We start from the raw sequence: 21,371 nt of genomic DNA on the forward strand, positions 1-21,371 counted from the left end.
TAATACATATGCTCTTTAAAAATTTTATAAACTGAAATGGTTAATCTTAGTTCTTATCCTTTCAATCTTTGAACTTTTTTATTATTTGTTTTACCTTGGTTGGATCATGGTCCCCAAAGACTTAAACAAATTTCCAATGATTGCATTGTTTGCACCTACCTCACTTCAATCAGTTGTGTATCAGGTGTTGCTCAAGATTAAGGGTTGGCATGCCTATCCACAGAAGGTTAAAAAATTAATTTTTTATCCTCTTGGCATGCCTATCTCACTTCAATTAGTTTTTATCCTCTTAAGTTTTGTCAAGCAGCCTAAAAAATTAGTATAACTACTAATTCTTTAATTTTTATGTTATTATCATAGTTCTAGACTATGAACCAGTTCCAAGTAGAAGTTGCAACTTAGCATACGGCATTCTTTGAGTATTTTTCAAAAAATTACTATCAAATTTTGTCACTACCGCTACTTTTCTTGACTATGTGAAATTCTTTATGAATCTATTAGTTCTCCAACTTGGATCATGATTGCAATAAAGTTGATCTATGAAAGAAAATTCACAGTCTCCTTTTTTAAATTTTCTTTCAGGCCTTAGCTACGGTGTTTGATTACTACATAGGCAATGCTTTTATAACTAATGACATATTTGCAACATTTGGATTGAAAATTCATGGTGGCAAAAATGTCCCTTTAGTGTGGAACATTTTTAGAGTATTAGTTCTTGGTATGTATTTAGTATTTTCTGGAGAAATACACAATGAGAGTTCCAAGTAGAAGACTTGGTCTTGGTGCCAAAGGATATATTTCTTAGTGAATTTGGCCATAGATAGTGTGTATTAGAAGCTTCAAGGATGCTAAAAACTCATTATAAATGAATCATTACACTACTATTAATAAGTTGAACAATGGTGAGATTTCACTCTTTCATTTTCTTTATAAAGATGGTTGTGGTTAAACAAAAATATCTTCCTTCTGAACTCTATTCCATAGTGATACAATGATTGAGAAATTAATGCGTTGGGCATAATTTGGTGGTTTACATACAAGACTTTACTACTCTTAGGAGTACTTTGGGGTATATTTGTTAAAAAATCAATACCATGTAGTGGCCTCGACAATTAGTATCTTTGTTGTAGCTAGCTAATAAGATTCAAAAAATACTTGGAGTAATTTACTTCATAATGATTTGGCAATTTAAAGGTGTGTTTTTTGCCCCATGTTGATGAAATATGTAGTTTTGGTATCTATCTGCAACCATTCATTGCTAGATATGAGTTAGGTTTCTTCTCCAAAAAAAAAAAAAAACAATAAGAGTTAGGTTAATACTCACAAACCAAATCAATTATATGCTTGCTCTCTTTCAAAGGATGTGAAAATAATAATTGTGCGTATAACTTAAATAATTAAATAATCATGAATTCACTCACGCAGTACATACATATTCTTAGTTATGTTATGCATAGTAATTTATGTTTCTTTTTTAATAAATAAGATAATTGAAGCTAATTATTTAAATATTATACCACAAGATTACATATTTTATATCGGTTATAAAAATTAGTTATAAATTATTTGAAAGTGAAATTATAATGCATCTGCGGATCGTGCGGGACATCATCTAATTAATCTAAACGTAGAAAAGGTTCCTTGCTGAAAGACTTGCTTATGAGATTACTTCCTCATCAATTTCTATGCGATCAATGTGAGCTATATTGGACCAATCATTTCCGGTCTTATTTTGGAGTTTTGATTTCAACAAAGAGCACTCTTTGATGCAGAGAAAAGACAAGGAGGATGGAAAACCCTCTTCTGGTAAGGACTGGAGTCTATTACAGCAACTAATCTCCAATGTCTTGAGACCAGTGAGATGTTGAAGCCCCTTGTAGTTCAGATTTTTGAGATTTAAAAGTTCGCTGATGCGTAGAGATTTGAGACTGTTGGGTAGTAAATTCTCTTCTGGAAATGACACCACGTTTTTACATCCGCCTTCAATCTCCAACCGACTAAGACATGCAAGCTTACGCAAAACCCACTCCTTCCCAAGCATGAGTTTGTTGGAGAAAGTGATACTGAGTAAACTTAGTTTTAAAGGCAAACTTGCTTCTGAAAGTGACACAAGTTCTGGACAATTATTTATAAACATTGAATGCAGAGAATTGAGTATGTGCAACTGATGAGGCAGTTCCTTGAGATTCTTGCAATTGGAGAACCAAATGGATGTCAATTTTGGGGTAGGCAATCCTCCTTTTGGAAAAGACACTAGCTTAGGACAATCCCTGATAGAAAGAGTTCCTGAATTTCCTCTGGCATTGAAAGGGATTCTAGATTTACACAATCCCAGATAGAAAGAGTTCTAAGATTTGGAAAGAAGTTTAATGGGAGGGATATCAGGGAATCACAACTATTCCCTATGCACAAATTCCGTGCAGTTCTTCATACTGGTCTGTTTTCTCTGCAGGTGGGAGAAACTTAAATTCCGTGCAGTTTTGGATATAAAGACTTTTTAGGGAAGCAGGTGGATGGCCTCAAAAGGACTTGAGAGAACAGCAATTAATGATATACAAATGTTGGACAGAAGATATTCTGTCCATCACTTTTTCAAGTATGAACTCCAGAGTATCACATCCTTCAATTTTGAGGTTTTGCAGCCCTAGTGGCAATTCCAACAGTTGTGATATTTCTGAAACTTCATGCCTTCAAAAGAGGAGAGGCCTTGCATTCCATCTTGGTTGTTCGAGGTTTGAGTCTGAGTCATGGGGCATTCTGTAGCACCTTCAGTCATGGGCAGTGAGGATTCTACAACATCTTCAGATGTAAAGATGGTCATTTTTTCAGAGAATGACACAACTTTATCGTCACTTACGAACATAACCTTATCGTGATAATGTAAAAGCCTTTTGTGAATTGAGGCCTGTGTCATAAGTGTAGTCACAAGCTCTTGAGATTCAGAGATCTCAACTTTTATTATTGAAGGAAATTGCTTGGGTAAGTTCTCCCTCAGCTTGGGGCACCTCTGTATAGAAAGCCCTTGCAGGCAAGGGAATTCTCCACCTTCACATCAGATGAAACCCATTCTTTCCATTCCAACATCCCCTCAAATGTTAGAGTTTCCAAAGACTGATTTGACTTATCCATCCTACTAAATTCAGGACCTACCCTCTTTACTTCATCCATCTGTTCAATAATGAGTACTTTTAGGGCTGGTAGCTGTCCGAATGGTGGCAAGTATAAGCAATTCTTGCATCTGCTCAGGCATAGGAAAACCATGTTAGTGAATGAAAAATCCCCCAACCAACTTGGAAATCTCGTATCATAGTAGAAACTAATGCTCAGCTTCTTCAAATTTATATGAGGCACAAGCTGCTCAAGCACATCTCTATCATTTTCCTGATCAACAGTGTCTCCACTCCATTCCAAAAATATCTCATCAAGTTGTGTCTTCTCTACCAAGCCTGCCTCAGCTGACTGTTCCATGAAGATTCAAAATCCCCCCATCTCTTTGACTGTTGAGCCACTTTTTTTACTGACAACAAAGTTAGAAAGTGTTTGAAGACTTCCTAATCTACTGATTTCTTTTGGCATCTCATTTAAGTCAGTTCCAATAATATCAAGATGACGCAAGTTTATAAGCATCCACATTTTTTTTGGCAATTTAGTAAGATAATGACAATTTGACAGTATCAATGTTTGTAAATTGTATAAAGCACATACTGTTTCTGGTAAAATCTTGATTGCAGTGTGAGAGAGATCCATATACCGTAGATGCTTTAACTTGCTGAGTGAAACAGGTAGCTCGATAATATGATAGTGAGATAAAGAAAGCACTCATAAGAATTACAGTTTGGACAACAAATTATGTAGCTTAATACTGCTAAAATGACTTGATTCATGATCCAGTGACAAAAAGGTGCTTATGAACTTGGCTTTATCGATGGCCTCAAATATCATTGGGCAATCATATTTGCATCTGAAAAGTGACAAATGCTGGGTCCACGCATTCATGCCTGAGGTATCATCATACTCCAATTTGAAGCAAAATTTCCCAGAAACAAGAGTGGCTAAATGACTCATAAGATCGTGCATCATGAAACATGATTTATTGCCATTTGATCGTTGAAGAAAAGACCTCAATAATAATTCACGAAAGTATTCATCACCAACCTCTTCCATGCTTCGATTTTCCCCAGGAAGTTGCAAAAAACCTTCTGCCATCCATAAGTGGACTAGCTTCTTTTTCTCAAATTCATATTCTAGAGGAAATATTGAACAATATGCAAGGCATCGTTTTAGATGTACAGAAAGATGATCATAGCTCAGTTTTAATGGACTAAGAACCTCACGTTTTTCACTTGGAAAATGTATTAGGTGCTTTCGTACAGATTCCCATTCCTCCACTTGTAGCTTAAGGCCCAAGAGAGCCCCAAGTGTTCTTAATGCTAAAGGCAAACCGCCAAATAGCTCCATGATTTCTTTGTCAATAACTCCTAGTTCTGGATATGAATTCAAGTCTTGGTCTCCAAAAGCAAATTTTGTAAACAATGACCAACAATCTGTATTCGATAATTCTCTCATAATATAAGCACTTTCAGTGCCCACCATTAATGCAACAGATTGTATGCGTGTGGTAGCAATAACACGACTTGCCTTAGCAGCTCCTTTAAAGGGAGATAGTAAGAATTCCCAGTCATGGTAAGTCTCAGCCCAAACATCATCAAGAACAAGTAAAAATTTCTTTCCCCGGACACCTTCTTGCAATCTAACTTGAAGCAAATTGAGATCTTTGAGATCAAAAGATTGCATAGTGAACAACTCAAAAATTGCCTTCGTCACCATGAACACAGAACATATCAAAATGATCTGAAACATGAGCCCAGGCCTTCAATTCAAAATGTTCTCTAATTCTATCATCATTGTAAATGAGCCGAACAAGAGCAGTCTTGCCTATCCCACCCTCACCCACAATTGGAATCACAGACAACTCTTCACCACTTGCATCATCTGACAGTAACAGTTCAAAAATTGCTTCTTTATCATCATCCCTCCCGAATACTTCAGAGTCATCAACAGAAGGACATGTGGGCATGCTGGGAGACTTTCATCTCATTTTGTATTCCTTTCTTCAAACCGAGCTCATCTCTTTGCTTGGCTAAGGATTTTAGCCTGACAAGGATCTGCCCAATCTTTTTTCTATCCCCTTTTTGTGGCTCTTAACCTATGAAGCACGGGTGCGTTTCGGGATTCGGGTGCGGGTGCGGAAGTGGGTGCGGGACTCGGCAATTTTTGAAAAATTAGGGTGCGGGTGCGGCGGGGTGCGGCAATTAAAAAATTATTAAAAATATTTTTATTTATATTTTTAATATATTGCTAAACATAATTTTTTCACATTATATAAATATATACCAAATTTAAGAGCAATAGTAAATAATAACTAGAATACAGAGAATGGGAGAGATCCTAGCTGAAGAGTGAAGGCAGAGAGTGGGAGAGAGGTGCAAGAAAAATGAAGAGGGACAGGGCTGGGTCTTGGTTTTTTTCCAAACGGTGCATTTGCACCTTTTTTTTTTCTTTTTTTTTTTTCGGCCAAGATGCACTTGTTTTTTTTTTTTTTTTGAATTTCGGCCGGTATCGGCCTATTTCGGCCGGTATCTGCCGATTTTGGCCGGTATCGGCAGATTTCGGCCGGTATCGGCCGATTTCACTGATATCGGTTTGCGCCCAATACGGACCGATTCGGGCCAAATCAGCGCAAATAGGCCCGATTTTGTGCGCGTTGGCCCGAATCGGCGCTGTATCGGGGTGAATCAGCATGAATCGTACTGAAAAAATTATATTTTTAATGCTCGACGCGGCACAAACGCGCAGGTAGCGGCGTCGCCTACGCGTCCCCGCGTTGGGCCGTGTCAGACGCGGGTGCGGCGGCCCAAACGCCGCATCCATGCTTCCCAGCTCTTAACCCACTTGCCTAATAAATGAATGCCCCCAACTGGACCAATCTCGCCATGGGATTCTGCATCAAACTCATGCTGCTGAGCCTCAGTGGAGATCTCATCTACCAGATCCTCTATATGATACACAACATCTTGAAGTTTGTCCAGCCAAGCTTTAACTTCCTGGCTCTTGCCCTGCTTCTCCTCTGCATCATTAAGCACCAAAGTAACAGACTGCAACCTTGTCTTAAACTTCTTGAGCAATCCATTGTCGACTTCATGAATTCGGAGGAAGTCAATGATTTCTTTGGAAGCCGCCAAACTATCCAATAGCACCTGAATTGCCTCTCCCATCAACGAGTCAGCCATGCCACCAAATTTTAATGAAAGAAAGACAGGGATAGACAAATAGAGAAACAAGAAAGAGATCGATCAACTTTGGCTTTTGAAAGCTTTTTGAAGCAAGATCAAGCAGAAGAATGACAAAGCTAATAACAAGTTAACAAAGTGGTTGAACTCAGAGCTGATTGGTGGTAAATACTAGAAATCAAATCTAGTTATTGGCTTTCAACAAGCCAATGAGATAGACTGGTTGTGTATCCTTTTATGTTTTCTTCACCTGTATATACTTTTTTGAAAGATAATTTCTTAGTACAGTAAGCAAAGAGATTATTCATGATAATGTTCCCATTGTTGTTTTATGATGGTATACCAGTTGTTATCATTTTCTGGCCGATGGTTTTGAACGTTATCTGCTATTTCAATACTAAAACATTTCATCTTTCCTGAAAACGAGTTTCCTTTGTAGAGAGGATTTAGCTTTTGAAATCTTTTGCAGCAAGAATCAATCAAGATGGAAGAAAGCTCATGACCAGTAAACAATGTGCTGTAGAGCCACAGGTAACTAGCGATAACTACTAGAAATCTTATATATTAATTGCATCCTTATTTTGTTTCTTTACCATTGTTTCTTTGTGATAGCTAGCAAATTTCTTGAGTATAAAAAGAAGAAGAAGACAAAGCTCTATTGTGCTGATAAAGGAATATTCCATGATCATGAATCAATCGTTGTTTTCAATGATGGTATACCAATTCTTGTGATTTTCTGGCCACTGGTTCCAAAAAATTGGTCGTTATTACAATACCTTAACATTCCATCCTTAATGCCAAGAGGCTCAAGGAATTTCTATTGGTACTGCCTCACTGGGTTGCACCGACACGCCATTTTTGGCATCGTGTCGGTGTCCGACACGTATCGGACACCGGAACCGGTACGATTCGCCGGACTCCGGTGTCCAAGCAGTGTCTCTTTTTTTTTTTTTTTTTCGCTTCTCCGACACGGCACCGACACGGCTCCGACGCGGCGCCGACGCGGCTCTGACGCGGCGCCGACACGGCAGCAGTGGAAAAAAAAAAGAAAAAAGAGAAGAAAATCACAGATTCTCAAGTCAGACCGAAACCCACATCTCAGATTCTCAATTTCTCACTTCTCAACCCACCCACCCTCCCTCTGACCTCTGCTCGCTGCCGCTGCCGCTGCCGTTGCCCTCTGTCCATCGCCGGAGCTAGATCGGGCCGATCGGCGAGCTCCATAGACGTCGCCGCCGTGCCCAGTCCCTCCCGATCTCTCTCTCTCTCTCGGCGTGGACATCAGGTCCCCGACCTCCATTAACGTCCCGTCTCTCTCTCTGTTGTTGTTGTTTTTTTTTTTCTTTTCTTTTCTTTTAGATATTTGGCCGGTGACGTTTGGGTCATTGGGTGAACGGATCAGTTATAAATAGTCACTTATTATAAGTGACTATTTATAAGCACAACGTGCTTTTGCTTTTTTTTTTTTTTTTTTTTTTTTTTTTTTTTTTTTTTTTAAATCCCACTATCACTGTCACTTTGTGAGTGTGGGATATAATGTAATGTTATTATTGTCATTATGTGCCAAATATAATGTTGTTAATTGTTATAATATAATATTGTTATTTCTATAGTTTTATTAATTTATTAAAGTTAAACTTAAATATTATAGATGATTTTACTAAAATAAATACTGAAAGTATAAATTGAAAATGAATATGATAGCTTTTGAATGTAGCTTATTTAAACTTTTGGTTTGTACTTTAAACATTTTATGTGTATTATTGTACTACTTTGAGTGTTAGTTTACTTATTTGTAGTTCTTAGATAATTTAAATTCTAGACATAAACGTATTTTATGACTAAAAATATGCCTAAATATAAAATTTAATTAATTATTTAATTGCCGTGTCCATGCCGTGTCGTGTCCTTGTTTTTCAAAAATTGCCGTATCGCCGTATCAGTGTCCGTGTCGTGTCCGTGTCCGTGTCCGTGTCCGTGCATCATAGCTGCCTCATCTACCAGTACCAATAGAATAGTCATAATTTTACTTGTAGTGCAAATATTACAACAATAGCGTTAACTACTTTATATTCGCTATATTGGGTTAGTTGTAACACAATTCTTATAGTTAAGATGTAGTTGCTATAGGTTTTTTGCTATGGACTTAGGTCATCAACAATAACCATATTTTTTTTTTTTTTGCTGTGGACTTAGGTCATCAATATGCTCTGAGCCCCTTGAACTCTTCTAATCTAAAACCTTCCACATGATCGGTATTCGTGACTTCAAGGGCCATGCTGAAGGTTTGACTCCATAGAAATTGTATTGTGATAATGCTATGTGGCTTTCGCTTTGCTTGCCAAATATGAACTTCGTCTTTAGATTCGCATTTTGTACTCACAAGTTGTGGTAAAATTGAGGTTTTTGACCTTTCTATGGTAGCACACACAAAAGACATTAAATAGTCAATTTTTTTTTTTTCTTTGAGCTGCTTCCTGAACAATTGATCTTGTGCTTGAAATTGAAATATTACAACTCAAACAAGGTTAAAAGTCATGGAATTTGCTAACACTGAGCTTAACATGGAGTGTCTGGTAAGATGTTTGCAGCCAAGTCATGCAATTTGCAATTGATTTACTTTAGCTATGACTAGTTTCAGGTTAGGAGTAGGAATACATAGGTTTTGATAAAATTAATATTACTTTCACATGAATAGTAAACACACGATTGCACTATTTTTTATCCTATAGTAATAGTAATGGTAATGGTAATAGTGGTCATAGCAAGCCACATTAATATTTGTGAAATTTTGTGGCCCTAATATATGATGGCTAAAACCTCAAAAAATTTAAAAAAAAAAAAATGAAAAAAAGAGTCAAGCCCAAAAAAATAAATAAACCCCTCACACCCAACAAAACTAATTGGGCATGTCTAGGTTGGTTCCAAACTTTCACAGGTTTGCGTGTCTAGGTTGCCCATTGTTGGGCCTGCGGAGTTTGATTTCTCTTTCTAAGGGACGATTTTGGTGTTAGGATTTACATATAAGGAGGAGGTGTGATGATTCTCTTCACCAAAAATCATTTGCATATAAGGAGTGTGTGTTGATAGTATTGTGTTTGATTGCCAATAAAGTGGGAGAGTAAAGATATTATGTTTGGTTACCATGAAAATAGTGGAAAAGGAATTTTTTTCAAAAGTACTTTTATATTTTTATCATTTTATAAAAAATACATTTTTTGTCATCCAAGCACCAACATAGCACTTTAAATATTATTATTTAAATAATCAATCAATATATATATAAAAGCAGAGACCTCAAGCGAAAATACATGAGGCTCTGCCACGTGGCACTCTAAACTTTCATTTAGTTTTTTTTACCTTTTTTTACATTAAATTTTTTAACTACAACCCAATAATTTAAGGTAATTTATTTTTACTGTCACATACTGTCACAATTGTATTTTTCTGAAAAAAAACACTACGCTGTCAAGGTAGATTAAAAGCCCAACTCATAAATATTGGCCAACATGTAGCTGTCAGAGTAGATTAAAAGCCCAACTGAAAAATATTGGCCAGTCAAGGTAGATTAAAAGCCCAACTCATAACATGTAGCTGTCAGAGTAGATTAAAAGCCCAACTCATAAATATTGGCCAACAAGTAGCTGAAAGGCTGTACGTTTGACCCTCCCCAACTTTGAACCCCCACCAAGGTGTCACCAACGTGTAGCTGAAAGGTTACAATCTGATTTTCCAACAATGTGCCCGTCAAAGGCTAAGCCACGCCAACTGTAAACAGCCCACCAACGTGTAAGTCAAAGGGTAACCCACACCAAGGAAGACCCACCCCACAGTTCAATAGATTAAAGCCTTTAATTTACACACAAACCTTCTTCTTCCTTCCCACCTATAGATGAAACCCAGCGAAGAATTTCAGTCACAGCGATCATCTATTTCTCTTCTTCCTTCCAACTCAGTGATTATCTGTATAAACACTCTTCCACTTCTAAAAACAACGGTTTCCACTCCGACTCAGTGACTATTTGAAGACATAAATGCTGGAGCTTAAAAGATTTCACCGTTTAGTATTTTGTGCTTCAATGCAACCCCTTCCAACCAATTATACAATGCAATTAACACCAGGTAAATGCCACCTGATTTATGAAATTGAAGAGTTAGTTTCATTTAATGTTTGTTTTGCATGTTGTAAAATCTATTCTTTTATATATCTCTGTCTCCTTATGCCTCAAAACTTTTGCCACTATAATTTATCACAATTCATTTCACACAGGTATGTTTAGTTTCTTAATTTTATGTTCCTCTTAAATAGTTCGTTTATTAATTTATTTTTGAATCCTAAAATACTATGATCGTTGTTATGCCACTATAATCTTACATCTCATTTCACATTCATTGTTAATTTCATGCTTCTCTTCAATAGTTTGTTTATTGATTTGTTGTTTATTTAGTTTAGCCATCTTTGAGAAGTATTTATAATTCAATAGTTGTTAACCCACAGAAACAATATTGATTTGTTTGTTGAACTAAAAAAAGAAAACACAAATAAAACAAAACAAAGGAAGTATTTACAATTGATTTCAAATTCCTTTTCGAAAACCACGAGACCCCTTAACAGTTTTGAGCAGAGGAATTTATTGGGGGGAATGGAGGCTGCAAGACTTGCGCGGCAAAGAAGGCGTATGATTATGTACAAGAAAAGGATGGCCAAGGTGCATTCCACCAACATAGTGTCATCAAAGAAGTTTGGAGGTGGAAGCCATAGGAGTAAAAAGCTTAAAGACATAGCAATGATCTATGATACAGATAGTTGTAAGCGAGCAAGACTCAACAGGCGAATGGTACTCAACCTTAACCGGACTCGGGAAAGTAGTTCAAATGCTCAATGTTTGCGGCGATCAACCCCTTCAGTTATAAATGTTTTTTCTCACTCGGTTGTTGGGCTTAATGGTGATGTTGCTACTACAACTACTTTGAAAGAATTCAGGATACATTTGCCTACAAATGCCAATGCCTTGGATAAGCATCTGCCTACAACTGAGCTTACAGGTACTAATTTCTTAATTTGGAATAATTGTACTGATATAGTAATTAGCTTGGTTGGAGTATTTCTTTGGTTGTCACATGCCTAAAAGTGTATTGAATCTTCGTTTAGGCTTTTTATTGCATGATTAATTGTCTTCTGGGTAGTGTAAATGGCCTAAATTATTTTGTGATTTAGCAGGGATCTATTAAAATGAAAGCTACCTTTTATAAAACCAACTCACTTTGTGATCTATTATTCATGGGCTGGATATATTGATTTCCCTTGATAATGTTCATTCTTATTGCTTGCTATTTTAATTTAAATGATAAAGGGGTAAAACACATTTAATATATGTATTTTTTTTTAAATTCGAAACACATTTTAGATTAAATGGTGATGGAGTTATCCCAGCCATAGTAAAATGTAATTTAAATCATTTTCTTGCTGCGTCTTATCTTGTGTGATTCCAACAACGTAGTGTGACTCTGATTTATTAGTGTTGTTTTCCTGGTGTTTGAATTTCCTGCAGTAATTTTTCTGCATAATTGTGTTTGTGATGGTCTTTGGTTTAGACATGGTTTGATATTTATGGTTTCAATTTTAAGAATTTGTGAATTTCTTTTATCAAATTCATGAAACTAAAGTCATTGTGCAAGCGTTTTTAAGTTGTGCTAAGATTGTGTGTATACTTCTACAGTTCTACCTAATAATTGGTTTTTATTTTTGCTATCTATGTCTGATTATATAATAATTATTTTTATCTATTGTTTTAGAATTCAATGCTAAGTGTATGACACGGTAAATGCTAGATGTTTGTCACATGACTCAACCATGAAGTCAATACTTTAACATGGCTATGATGTATTCAACATAGTGACCTTCAATGAATGGATATGTGATATAACAGTGAACACAAACATGGGTATTGGATTGCAGCAAAATAGTGTTGTCCTTTTCATGTGGGTTAAAGTGAAAGGTAGTTTGAGTTATGATCACAAAATATAGGAAGTCTTTTGATGGTTTCATACTATTGTAATTAAGTTTTGTGTGATTGTCTTCCTTTAATATTGGTTAGAATTTGGGAATAGATGTGAAGCAGTGGATTTGTTTTTTGTAATTTGAAGAAGAGAGAGAAAGTGATAAAGTGGGAGAGACGTGTGGATTTGTAGAATGAAGAACAAAGAAAAAAAATGGTACTTATAATTGTAGTAGTGTTTCAGTGTTTCATAATGGGTTTTGGTAGAATTTTATAATATTTATATATATATATATATATATATATATATATTAAATGTGGAAGAGGCAGAAAGTCCTTAGGAAAAACCTCTTTTTAAAAATTTAGCTAAAATTATGAGTTAAAAAAGAAAATACATAAGAGAGAATGAGGGGGGAAAAAAAAACCTGAAATGTGGATTAGGCGGAAAGGTTGTTAGGGAAACTGAAATTTTTTTTCCTGGTGTTTGAATTTTCTGCAGTAATTTTTCTGCATAATTGTGTTTATGATGGTCTTTGGTTTAGACATGGTTTGATATTTATGGTTTCAATTTTAAGAATTTGTGAATTTCTTTTATCAAATTCGTGAAACTAAAGTCACTGTGCAAGCGTTTTTAAGTTGTGCTAAGATTGTGTGCATACTTCTACAGTTCTACCTAATAGTTGGTTTTTATTTTTGCTATCTATGTCTGATTATGTAATAATTATTTTTATCTAAAGTCAATACTTTAACATGCCTATGATGTATTCAACATAGTGACCTTCAATGAATGGATATGTGATATAACAATGAATACAAACACGGGCATTGGATTGTAGCAAAATAGTGTTGTCCTTCTCATGTGGGTTAAAGTGAAAGGTAGTTTGAGTTATGATCACAAAATATAGGAAGTCTTTAAGGTTTGTTGGAGTCCTATCAGTTTAAATTATTTTGGTTGTTTTAGTAGCACACCTCTAATTAATGGCATTTATGCATAAGAAACTTTGAATTTTCTGCAGTAATTTTTCTGCATAATTGTGTTTATGATGGTCTTTGGTTTAGACATGGTTTGATATTTATGGTTTCAATTTTAAGAATTTGTGAATTTCTTTTATCAAATTCGTGAAACTAAAGTCACTGTGCAAGCGTTTTTAAGTTGTGCTAAGATTGTGTGCATACGTCTACAGTTCTACCTAATATTTCTTGATTAATACTTCTATCAGAGCAACACCAACATTGAGAGTGTGAAAAAGGCTGCAGTTATTCACTACAATGGCCAGTCAAAACCATGGTTGCAGATTGGCTTTGAGCATCTCCGGCCATTTTGGACCGAGTATGTCAATTACTCTAATGATTTTATAAGGAACTGTCACATATTGGAGTCGTAGTCTATCAGGTAGAGGTGGTTTAAACAAGATAGATGGGCCTAGAAAAGACACGAGTGATACAGGTTTCATATAAGTTTTTTTGTGGCTCGGAATTCTTTTTGAGATTTATTTGAGAATGCAAGAAGAAAATTGGTCAAAGGGACAAACCTTGAAAGGTCCAGATTCGCTGTCATCCCCTGCACTGTTGCAGATAAGGACTAACATCACTAGCACGGCATGAGATTCATTCTTTCAATCTGTAACATAGCAATCCATCCTTTATTTTTTGGTTGAGAAAAGGATACTATTATTGGTTTTCCATCAGGGGAGTCCTGCCTAATTTCTTAGAGCATATTCTGAAATAAGGTGGAAATATACAAAGATAGAAGGTACTGTTGTTAATGCCATCATGTTGATTGGTGCAAGGAAGAGAAAGGCTAGGATAGACTCCCCCTTTAGCCCAGAAATCTTCTTTCCCTTCATTTCTTTTTGTTGCCTTCATTTTTGTTAGTACCCATTTTTTCCCCTTTCTATTGATATCATCATTTAGGGTAGATCATGAGATTGCTCTGTTACAGGTCCCATTCAAATGGAGAACTGTTCATAGGTTATATATCGGTATTTGTTATGTACAATTCATGAGAGACATTGAAATGTGCAGAAAATTCTTTTTCCCAACTTTCTGTGTTCTTTCTGTTTCATGATAATATCAAATTATTGAATTTATTTTATTTGGCACCCAGCCTTGTGTTCGTAATTTCATTCAAAAGAAACAAAAACAGAAGCTCATTCTTGCCCTAATGGCCTCTTTTCTTGATCGCCCCTTGGCAATTATAAATAAATACACTTAATAATCTCATGAGCAATGGGATTGGTTTAATTTAGATTCTGACAGCTCATGATCATTCAACGCATTCATTCCATTAATTGGAATTTGAGTTTTCCATTGTGTTTGGCATAACATTCTGAGGGAAACAATTTTTCATATATATACATGTAAATGACTAACAAGTGAGTTGGAGACTACTAGGAGTTGTCCATGCTTCATATGCGTCCAATGCAAAAGGTAATAATTAATTTGTACATCGAATATATATCTAGGAAAAATGTTTCTATCAAATGTATAAGATGCCCTTCTTCATGCATTGACAGTTTACTATATATATTGATTATTAGTTTTGTATTTTATGCACTGCAGTCTTTGGTCTCACACCATTCCCTTCAACTGCTCTAGGAAACATTGCGTCATTCTAATGTCATGTCATGAGGTTGATGTCCAAAAATTTGCCCTTCAATATTTTCTTGCTGATTAGCAAGAGATTTTTTTATCTAAAGTCAATACTTTAACATGCCTATGATGTATTCAACATAGTGACCTTCAATGAATGGATATGTGATATAACAATGAATACAAACACGGGCATTGGATTGCAGCAAAATAGTGTTGTCCTTCTCATGTGGGTTAAAGTGAAAGGTAGTTTGAGTTATGATCACAAAATATAGGAAGTCTTTTGATGGTTTCATACTTTTGCAAAATGGAAGGTTTGTTGGAGTCCTATCAGTTTAAATTATTTTGGTTGTTTTAGTAGCACACCTCTAATTAATGGCATTTATGTATAAGAAACTTTAAACTTATATTGATCTATCAAAAAAAAAATTAGAGCAACCTCATACTATGTGAGATCCTAATAATGTTTTATGTTGTCTTTTGGCATTGAAGTTATTGAATCTTTCATTATTAGCAATGAAAATAACATATGGCTGGGACATGTGCAAAATTTATACTGATTCAGAAATATTATGTTTGATATATTTGAAGGTGATTACATAATGAGTAGGGCTAATCGTCATGACTTTCACATTGAAGTACATTCAAAATCAAACTTTGCTTATAATCAATGATAATTAGATAATTAAATAAGAATATTTATTAATAGTTGTGCTGTGACTGCTGAAATTCACATTTGAATACACTACTTAACCTCACCTACAACAGCCATACATAATAGAAGCATCACACTTAACTTGGTTTATTATTATTATTATTATTATTATTATTGGGGCAGTTATGGTGTGTAGTTATATATGACTGTGTACTATTAACTCGGGGAATTGGTTGTTCTTGCTCTGCATATTACTAGCTATGAATATTAGGCCCATAAAGGTTATAGGTTTCACCGCAAAGGCCTGCTACCTTCTATAGAACTAGCTCATGTTGTCGTCTATTATTCATGCCATGATTTCCCTTGACAATTTATTGTTATTGCTTGCTATTTTTATTAAAATGATAAACAACTGAAACACATTTATATATGTATATTTTTTTCTAGCCTCGATACTCATTTTATATTAAACTTTGATGGAGTTATCCCAATCGTAGAAAAGTGTAATTTTTAAACAACTTCTGTAGCCACCAATTTTTTTGGTCTATTGGTCATACCTTGCATTCTCCTTAACACTGTTAACTATAAGTGATGAAGAATTTGAAATTTTGGATATTCAAAAAATTCAAAATCAAACCTTGCTTTACTCCACGAATATTAGATCCATAAAGGTATTGTAACATGGAAAACCACCTTTAGAAGCTTTGAAGTATAACCTGCTCATTTGATTTGTGGAATTTGTCTGAGCCACCAATTATAGCCTAAGTCTACTTAACTTCCATTTGCAGTTAGACAGAAGTTTTTATAGCTGTCAATCCTCATGTTTCCTTAATTCTCTTGAAGTGTTACGATTAGTATTGCATATTAATAAGTTGAATATATCATCTTTTATATTTCAGGTTTGGGAATGCGATATAGAAAACCAATTGACATAGACCTGAGTAAAAGGTCAAACAGCACACAAAGTAAGTGCAAAAACTACTATTTCGGAATTTTATATTCATTGTTATTTTCCATTTTTCTCATTTTCATGCATGCAAAATCACATTAAAGTACTGTTATTTGTAATTTTAAATATTAAAAACAACAATTAAATACTTTTAAATAATTAAAATACTATTTCAAGATAGCATCAATGACAATATACCAACAATAGGTTCAAAATTGTGTCTCCATGTATATTAAATACTTTATTAATTGTGTATACATTTTCTAAAAGTTACTTTGATAAAAGTCCTTCATATATTTTCAACTTACCTTATTTCTATTTCTCTTCAAAATTTGCTTTAAAATCCATTTTTTACAACATTACTTGGAACTGTTTTCCCCTTAAGTTGGTTTCAGCACCTATGTTTCAAATAAAACTATTGCTAAACTAGGTTGTTAATGAATTGAAAATAATATTAATTTTTTACATATGCTTTTGTATTTTCTATATTTCAATTACACAATTTCATCTAATTATGCTTCATTTTTCCCTATCATCTAGGAAAATTTACAGAGCAGTGGAACTTTGGCCCACCAAGCTGTGTGTGTGAATATTGTAATGCAATATTATGGTACGAAGAGAGGAATCGTAAATCCAAAAACACAAAGAATCCTAAATTCTCAATATGTTGTCGAGAGGGTAGGGTGAAGCTACCTTTGTTGAAATCACCACCTCCTGAGCTTCAAGAACTCCTACAACATTCAGAACATTACAAGGCTAATATAAGGAGGTTCAACTCCATGTTTGCAATGACTTCTATGGGAGGAAATGTTGATGTCCATGCTAATGAAGGACGAGGCCCTTACATCTTTCGATTGAATGGGCAAAACCACCACAGAATTGGGTCCTTACTTCCAGTTGTTGGAAAAGACCCATCTTTTGCACAGCTGTATATATATGACACAAAAAAAGAGATTCATTATAGACTAAGTGCTTTGGCTGGACAGGAATCAGAATATGACCTTGACATTGCTATAGTTCAAATATTATTGAAGATGCTTGATGAGAACAATGTCTTGGTTAAGACATTCCGTATGGCAAGGGATAGGTTCAAGGACTCTGATATGCACAATGTACGCTTGCGATTAATTGGATCGCGATCAAGTGATGGTAGGGAACAAAACATGCCTACTTGCTCTGAAGTTGCTGCTATAATTGTAGGTGATTTGACCGATGTAAATATCCATCGTGATATTATTGTTGAGAAAAGAAGTGGATTGTTACAGCGGATAAATGAACTACACCCAAAATTCATGGCCTTGCAATATCCATTGTTATTTCCGTATGGTGAGGATGGATTTCGAAATGAAATACTTAAAAAAGGTCTTGGTGGTGTTGCACCTTTGACAGAAGAATATGTCACTATGCAAGAATATTATGCATATCAATTACAACAACGTGAGAATGAAGGTGAAACATTGATTCTTGGTCGTAGGTTGCGACAACAATTTTTAGTAGATGCTTACACATGTGTTGAGGAGTACCGACTAATTTGGGTCAGGAATCATCAACTTCAACTGAGATCAGAGGTGTACTTTGGAATAAAGGATGCTGTATTTAGAGGAGACACTACTCCTTCATCTATTGGGAAAAGAGTTGTTCTTCCTTCAAGCTTTACTGGAAGCCCGAGATATATGATTCAAAATTACCAAGATGCTATGTCAATTTGTAGATGGGCTGGGTACCCGGATTTGTTTATAACTTTCACATGCAACCCTAAATGGCCAGAAATTGAAAGTTTCCTTTCCTTAATTCCATCTCAACGGCCTGAAGATAGACCAGATATCATTGCAAGAGTTTTTAAGATCAAATTGGATCAACTACTACGTGATCTAAAACATGGCAAGCATTTTGGAAAAGTAATTGCAGGTCTAAAATACAACTCATTACTGTTTGATTGTTGTTCTTAATGGTTTCATCTATTTAATTATTGTAACATTTTTTTTTGTGTGAATACAGTTATCTACACAGTTGAATGGCAAAAAAGAGGCCTCCCCCATGCTCACATTCTTTTGTACCTATACCCAGATGACAAACACCCCACGCCTGCGGATATAGACAAGATAATTTCTGCTGAAATACCAGATAAGATTACAAATCCAGGGGATTATGAAGTCATTTCACAGTACATGATTCATGGACCTTGTGGTTTTGCCAACCCAAAATCTCCATGCATGGTTGACAATAAATGTAGGAAGCATTTTCCAAAAAAGTTTTATAGTGACACTGTGATAGATGAAGATGGTTACGCAATTTATAGGAGAAGAGATAATGGGATGACAGTTGAGAAGAATGGTGTTGTGCTTGATAACAGATTTGTGGTGCCATACAACATTGACCTGTTAGTTAAATACCAGGCTCACATTAATGTTGAGTGGTGCAACCGTTCCAAGTCCATCAAATACTTATTCAAGTATGTTAACAAGGGTTCTGATCGAGCAACATTTGTTTTGTATGAAAACTTACACACAGGTGCTACAAGTGAAGCGCAACATATAACAAACATTGATGAAATCAAAACATATCTAGATTGTAGATATATCTCAGCTTCTGAAGCATGCTGGAGACTTTTTGAGTTTGATATCCAATATAGAGAGCCTGCTGTACAGAGATTAAGCTTCCATATTGAGAATGAGCAGAATGTTACATTCAAAGATTCAGACTACTTGGATAATGTCTTAGAAAGACCAGATATAACAAAAACAATGTTCACTGAATGGATGAAGGCAAATGAAATGTATGATACAGCAAGAAATTTGACATATTGTGATTTCCCTACGAAGTGGGTTTGGCATAGAAAACAAAGAGAATGGCGCCCAAGGAAATCTGGCCGATGTATAGGGAGGATATTTCATGCTCATCCTGCAAGTGGTGACCGCTTCTATCTTCGAATGCTCCTTAATGTGGTCAAAGGTGCAAGGTCTTTTGAGGAAATCAGGACTATTAATCATGTTGTGTATCCAACATACAGAGCAGCATGCTATGCTCATGGCCTTTTAGATGATGACAACGAATGGGATGATGCTATCAAAGAAGCCTCTAATTGGGCTTCAGGAAGGCAGCTACGAGAATTGTTCGCAACGCTATTGTTATTTTGTGAAGTGACAGACCCACATGCACTATGGATGGCTAATTGGGAGTTGTTGTCTGATGATATACTATATAGGCAAAAACGTCTCCTGATGTATGACAACTTACATTTGATAGAAGAAAAAATACAAGACCATGCTCTTTTTGAAATTGAACAAATATTAGTAAAAAGTGGAAGATCTCTGAAAGAATTTGATGGCATCAAATATCCAAATGTGTCGACAATTAGAGAAAACAACAACCGATTGCTACAAGAAGAGTTGGATTTTGATAGGCTTGAATTGGCTGCAGAACATAAAAAACTTTTGAATGAGTTAAATGTTGAGCAAAGAAAAATATATGATGCTGTAATTCAAGATGTGGCATACAATAGTGGTGGTTTATACTTTGTTTATGGTCATAGAGGAACTGGTAAAACATATCTTTGGAAAACATTAATTGCTTGCCTCCGTTCACAAGGGAAAATTGTGCTTGCTGTAGCTTCTTCTGGCATAGCAGCTTTGCTACTCCCTGGTGGTAGGACTGCTCACTCCAGATTTCAAATCCCTATCATTGTGACAGAGGAATCGACTTGTGGTATAAAACAAGGAACACATGCTGCTGAGTTAATGACAAAAGCGAGTCTTATTATATGGGATGAAGCACCTATGGCACATCGTAATTGTTTTGAGGCTGTGGACCGTTCATTGAGAGATCTACTTCGATTTACCGACATAAACAGTGCCAATAAAACTTTTGGAGGAAAGACAGTTGTATTAGGTGGTGATTTTCGACAAATACTGCCAGTTATTGCTAAAGGCCATAGAGAAGATATTGTTGATGCATCAGTGAATAGATCTTATTTATGGAACTTTTGCAAGGTATTTGTACTAACACAGAATATGCGTCTCCAACAACCTAATGCTGATTCCAACAACTTTGCAGAATGGATACTCAAATTAGGTAACGGAGAGCTTGGTGAAGTTGACAACCAATCAAATATAGTCATACCTCCTGACCTATTAATTGATGTTGGAGATGATCCAATACAAAGCATTGTGGCTGCAACATATCCAAATCTTCACAACAACTATGCAGATGGAAAATACTTGGAAGAGCGATCTATTCTAGCTCCAACAAATGATGTAGTCAATGAAATCAATGACTACATCATACACTTGATTGCTTCAAATGAGGAGACATATCTTAGTGCAGATTCAATTTGCAAGGCTTCGAGATACATTCAGAATGAAGATGTACTTTACCCAGTTGAATTCTTAAACTCCTTGAAATTCCCTGGCATACCAAATCACAGACTACATCTTAAAGTTGGTCTTCCAATAATGTTGCTCCGAAATATTAATCAATCAGCTGGCCTATGCAATGGGACTCGATTAGTAGTTACTCAATTATCCAAATGGGTGATCGAAGCTAAAGTTATAACTGGATCACATGTGGGAAACAAAGTCTTCATCCCAAGAATAGTACTCTCTCCATCAGACACAAAATGGCCGTTTGTTTTAAAGAGAAGACAATTCCCAATTTCTGTTTGCTTTGCCATGACTATAAATAAGAGCCAAGGGCAATCACTAAAACATGTTGGACTTTTTCTGCCTAAACCGGTTTTCAGTCATGGGCAATTATATGTTGCTGTTTCTAGAGTTACTACTAGGAATGGTCTTAAACTCTTGATAATTGATGACGATGGCAAAACCTCTTCAACGACTAAAAATATAGTCTATAAAGAGGTCTTTAGAAATATACATATAAATATGTGA

At 35.5% G+C, this 21,371-nt stretch overlaps 1 protein-coding gene and 1 pseudogene across 1 annotated transcript; one reads left to right on the plus strand and one right to left on the minus strand.

Annotated features, from left to right (window-relative positions):
• Window positions 1-1,657: 1,657 nt before the first annotated feature.
• Window positions 1,658-6,290, minus strand: LOC142616930 (putative disease resistance protein At3g14460; annotated as a pseudogene).
• A 4,643-nt stretch (window positions 6,291-10,933) lies between these two features.
• LOC142616932 (uncharacterized) lies at window positions 10,934-21,371 on the plus strand. Its single transcript, XM_075789671.1, has 4 exons — window positions 10,934-11,336; window positions 16,436-16,501; window positions 17,026-18,393; window positions 18,484-21,371. The coding sequence occupies exons 1-4, from the start codon at window positions 10,934-10,936 to the stop codon at window positions 21,369-21,371; spliced, it is 4,725 nt and encodes a 1,574-aa protein (XP_075645786.1).

This window comes from Castanea sativa, chromosome 11 (assembly GCF_040712315.1).
Source record: "Castanea sativa cultivar Marrone di Chiusa Pesio chromosome 11, ASM4071231v1".
Taxonomy (NCBI): domain Eukaryota; kingdom Viridiplantae; phylum Streptophyta; class Magnoliopsida; order Fagales; family Fagaceae; genus Castanea; species Castanea sativa.

Coding starts and splice junctions, on each gene's coding strand:
- LOC142616932 (XM_075789671.1), top strand. CDS start 10,934: ATGGAGGCTGCAAGACTTGCGCGGCAAAGAAGGCGTATGATTATGTAC. Junction 11,337..16,435: donor GCCTACAACTGAGCTTACAG/GTACTAATTTCT, acceptor TTTATATTTCAG/GTTTGGGAATGCGATATAGA. Junction 16,502..17,025: donor AAGGTCAAACAGCACACAAA/GTAAGTGCAAAA, acceptor CCTATCATCTAG/GAAAATTTACAGAGCAGTGG.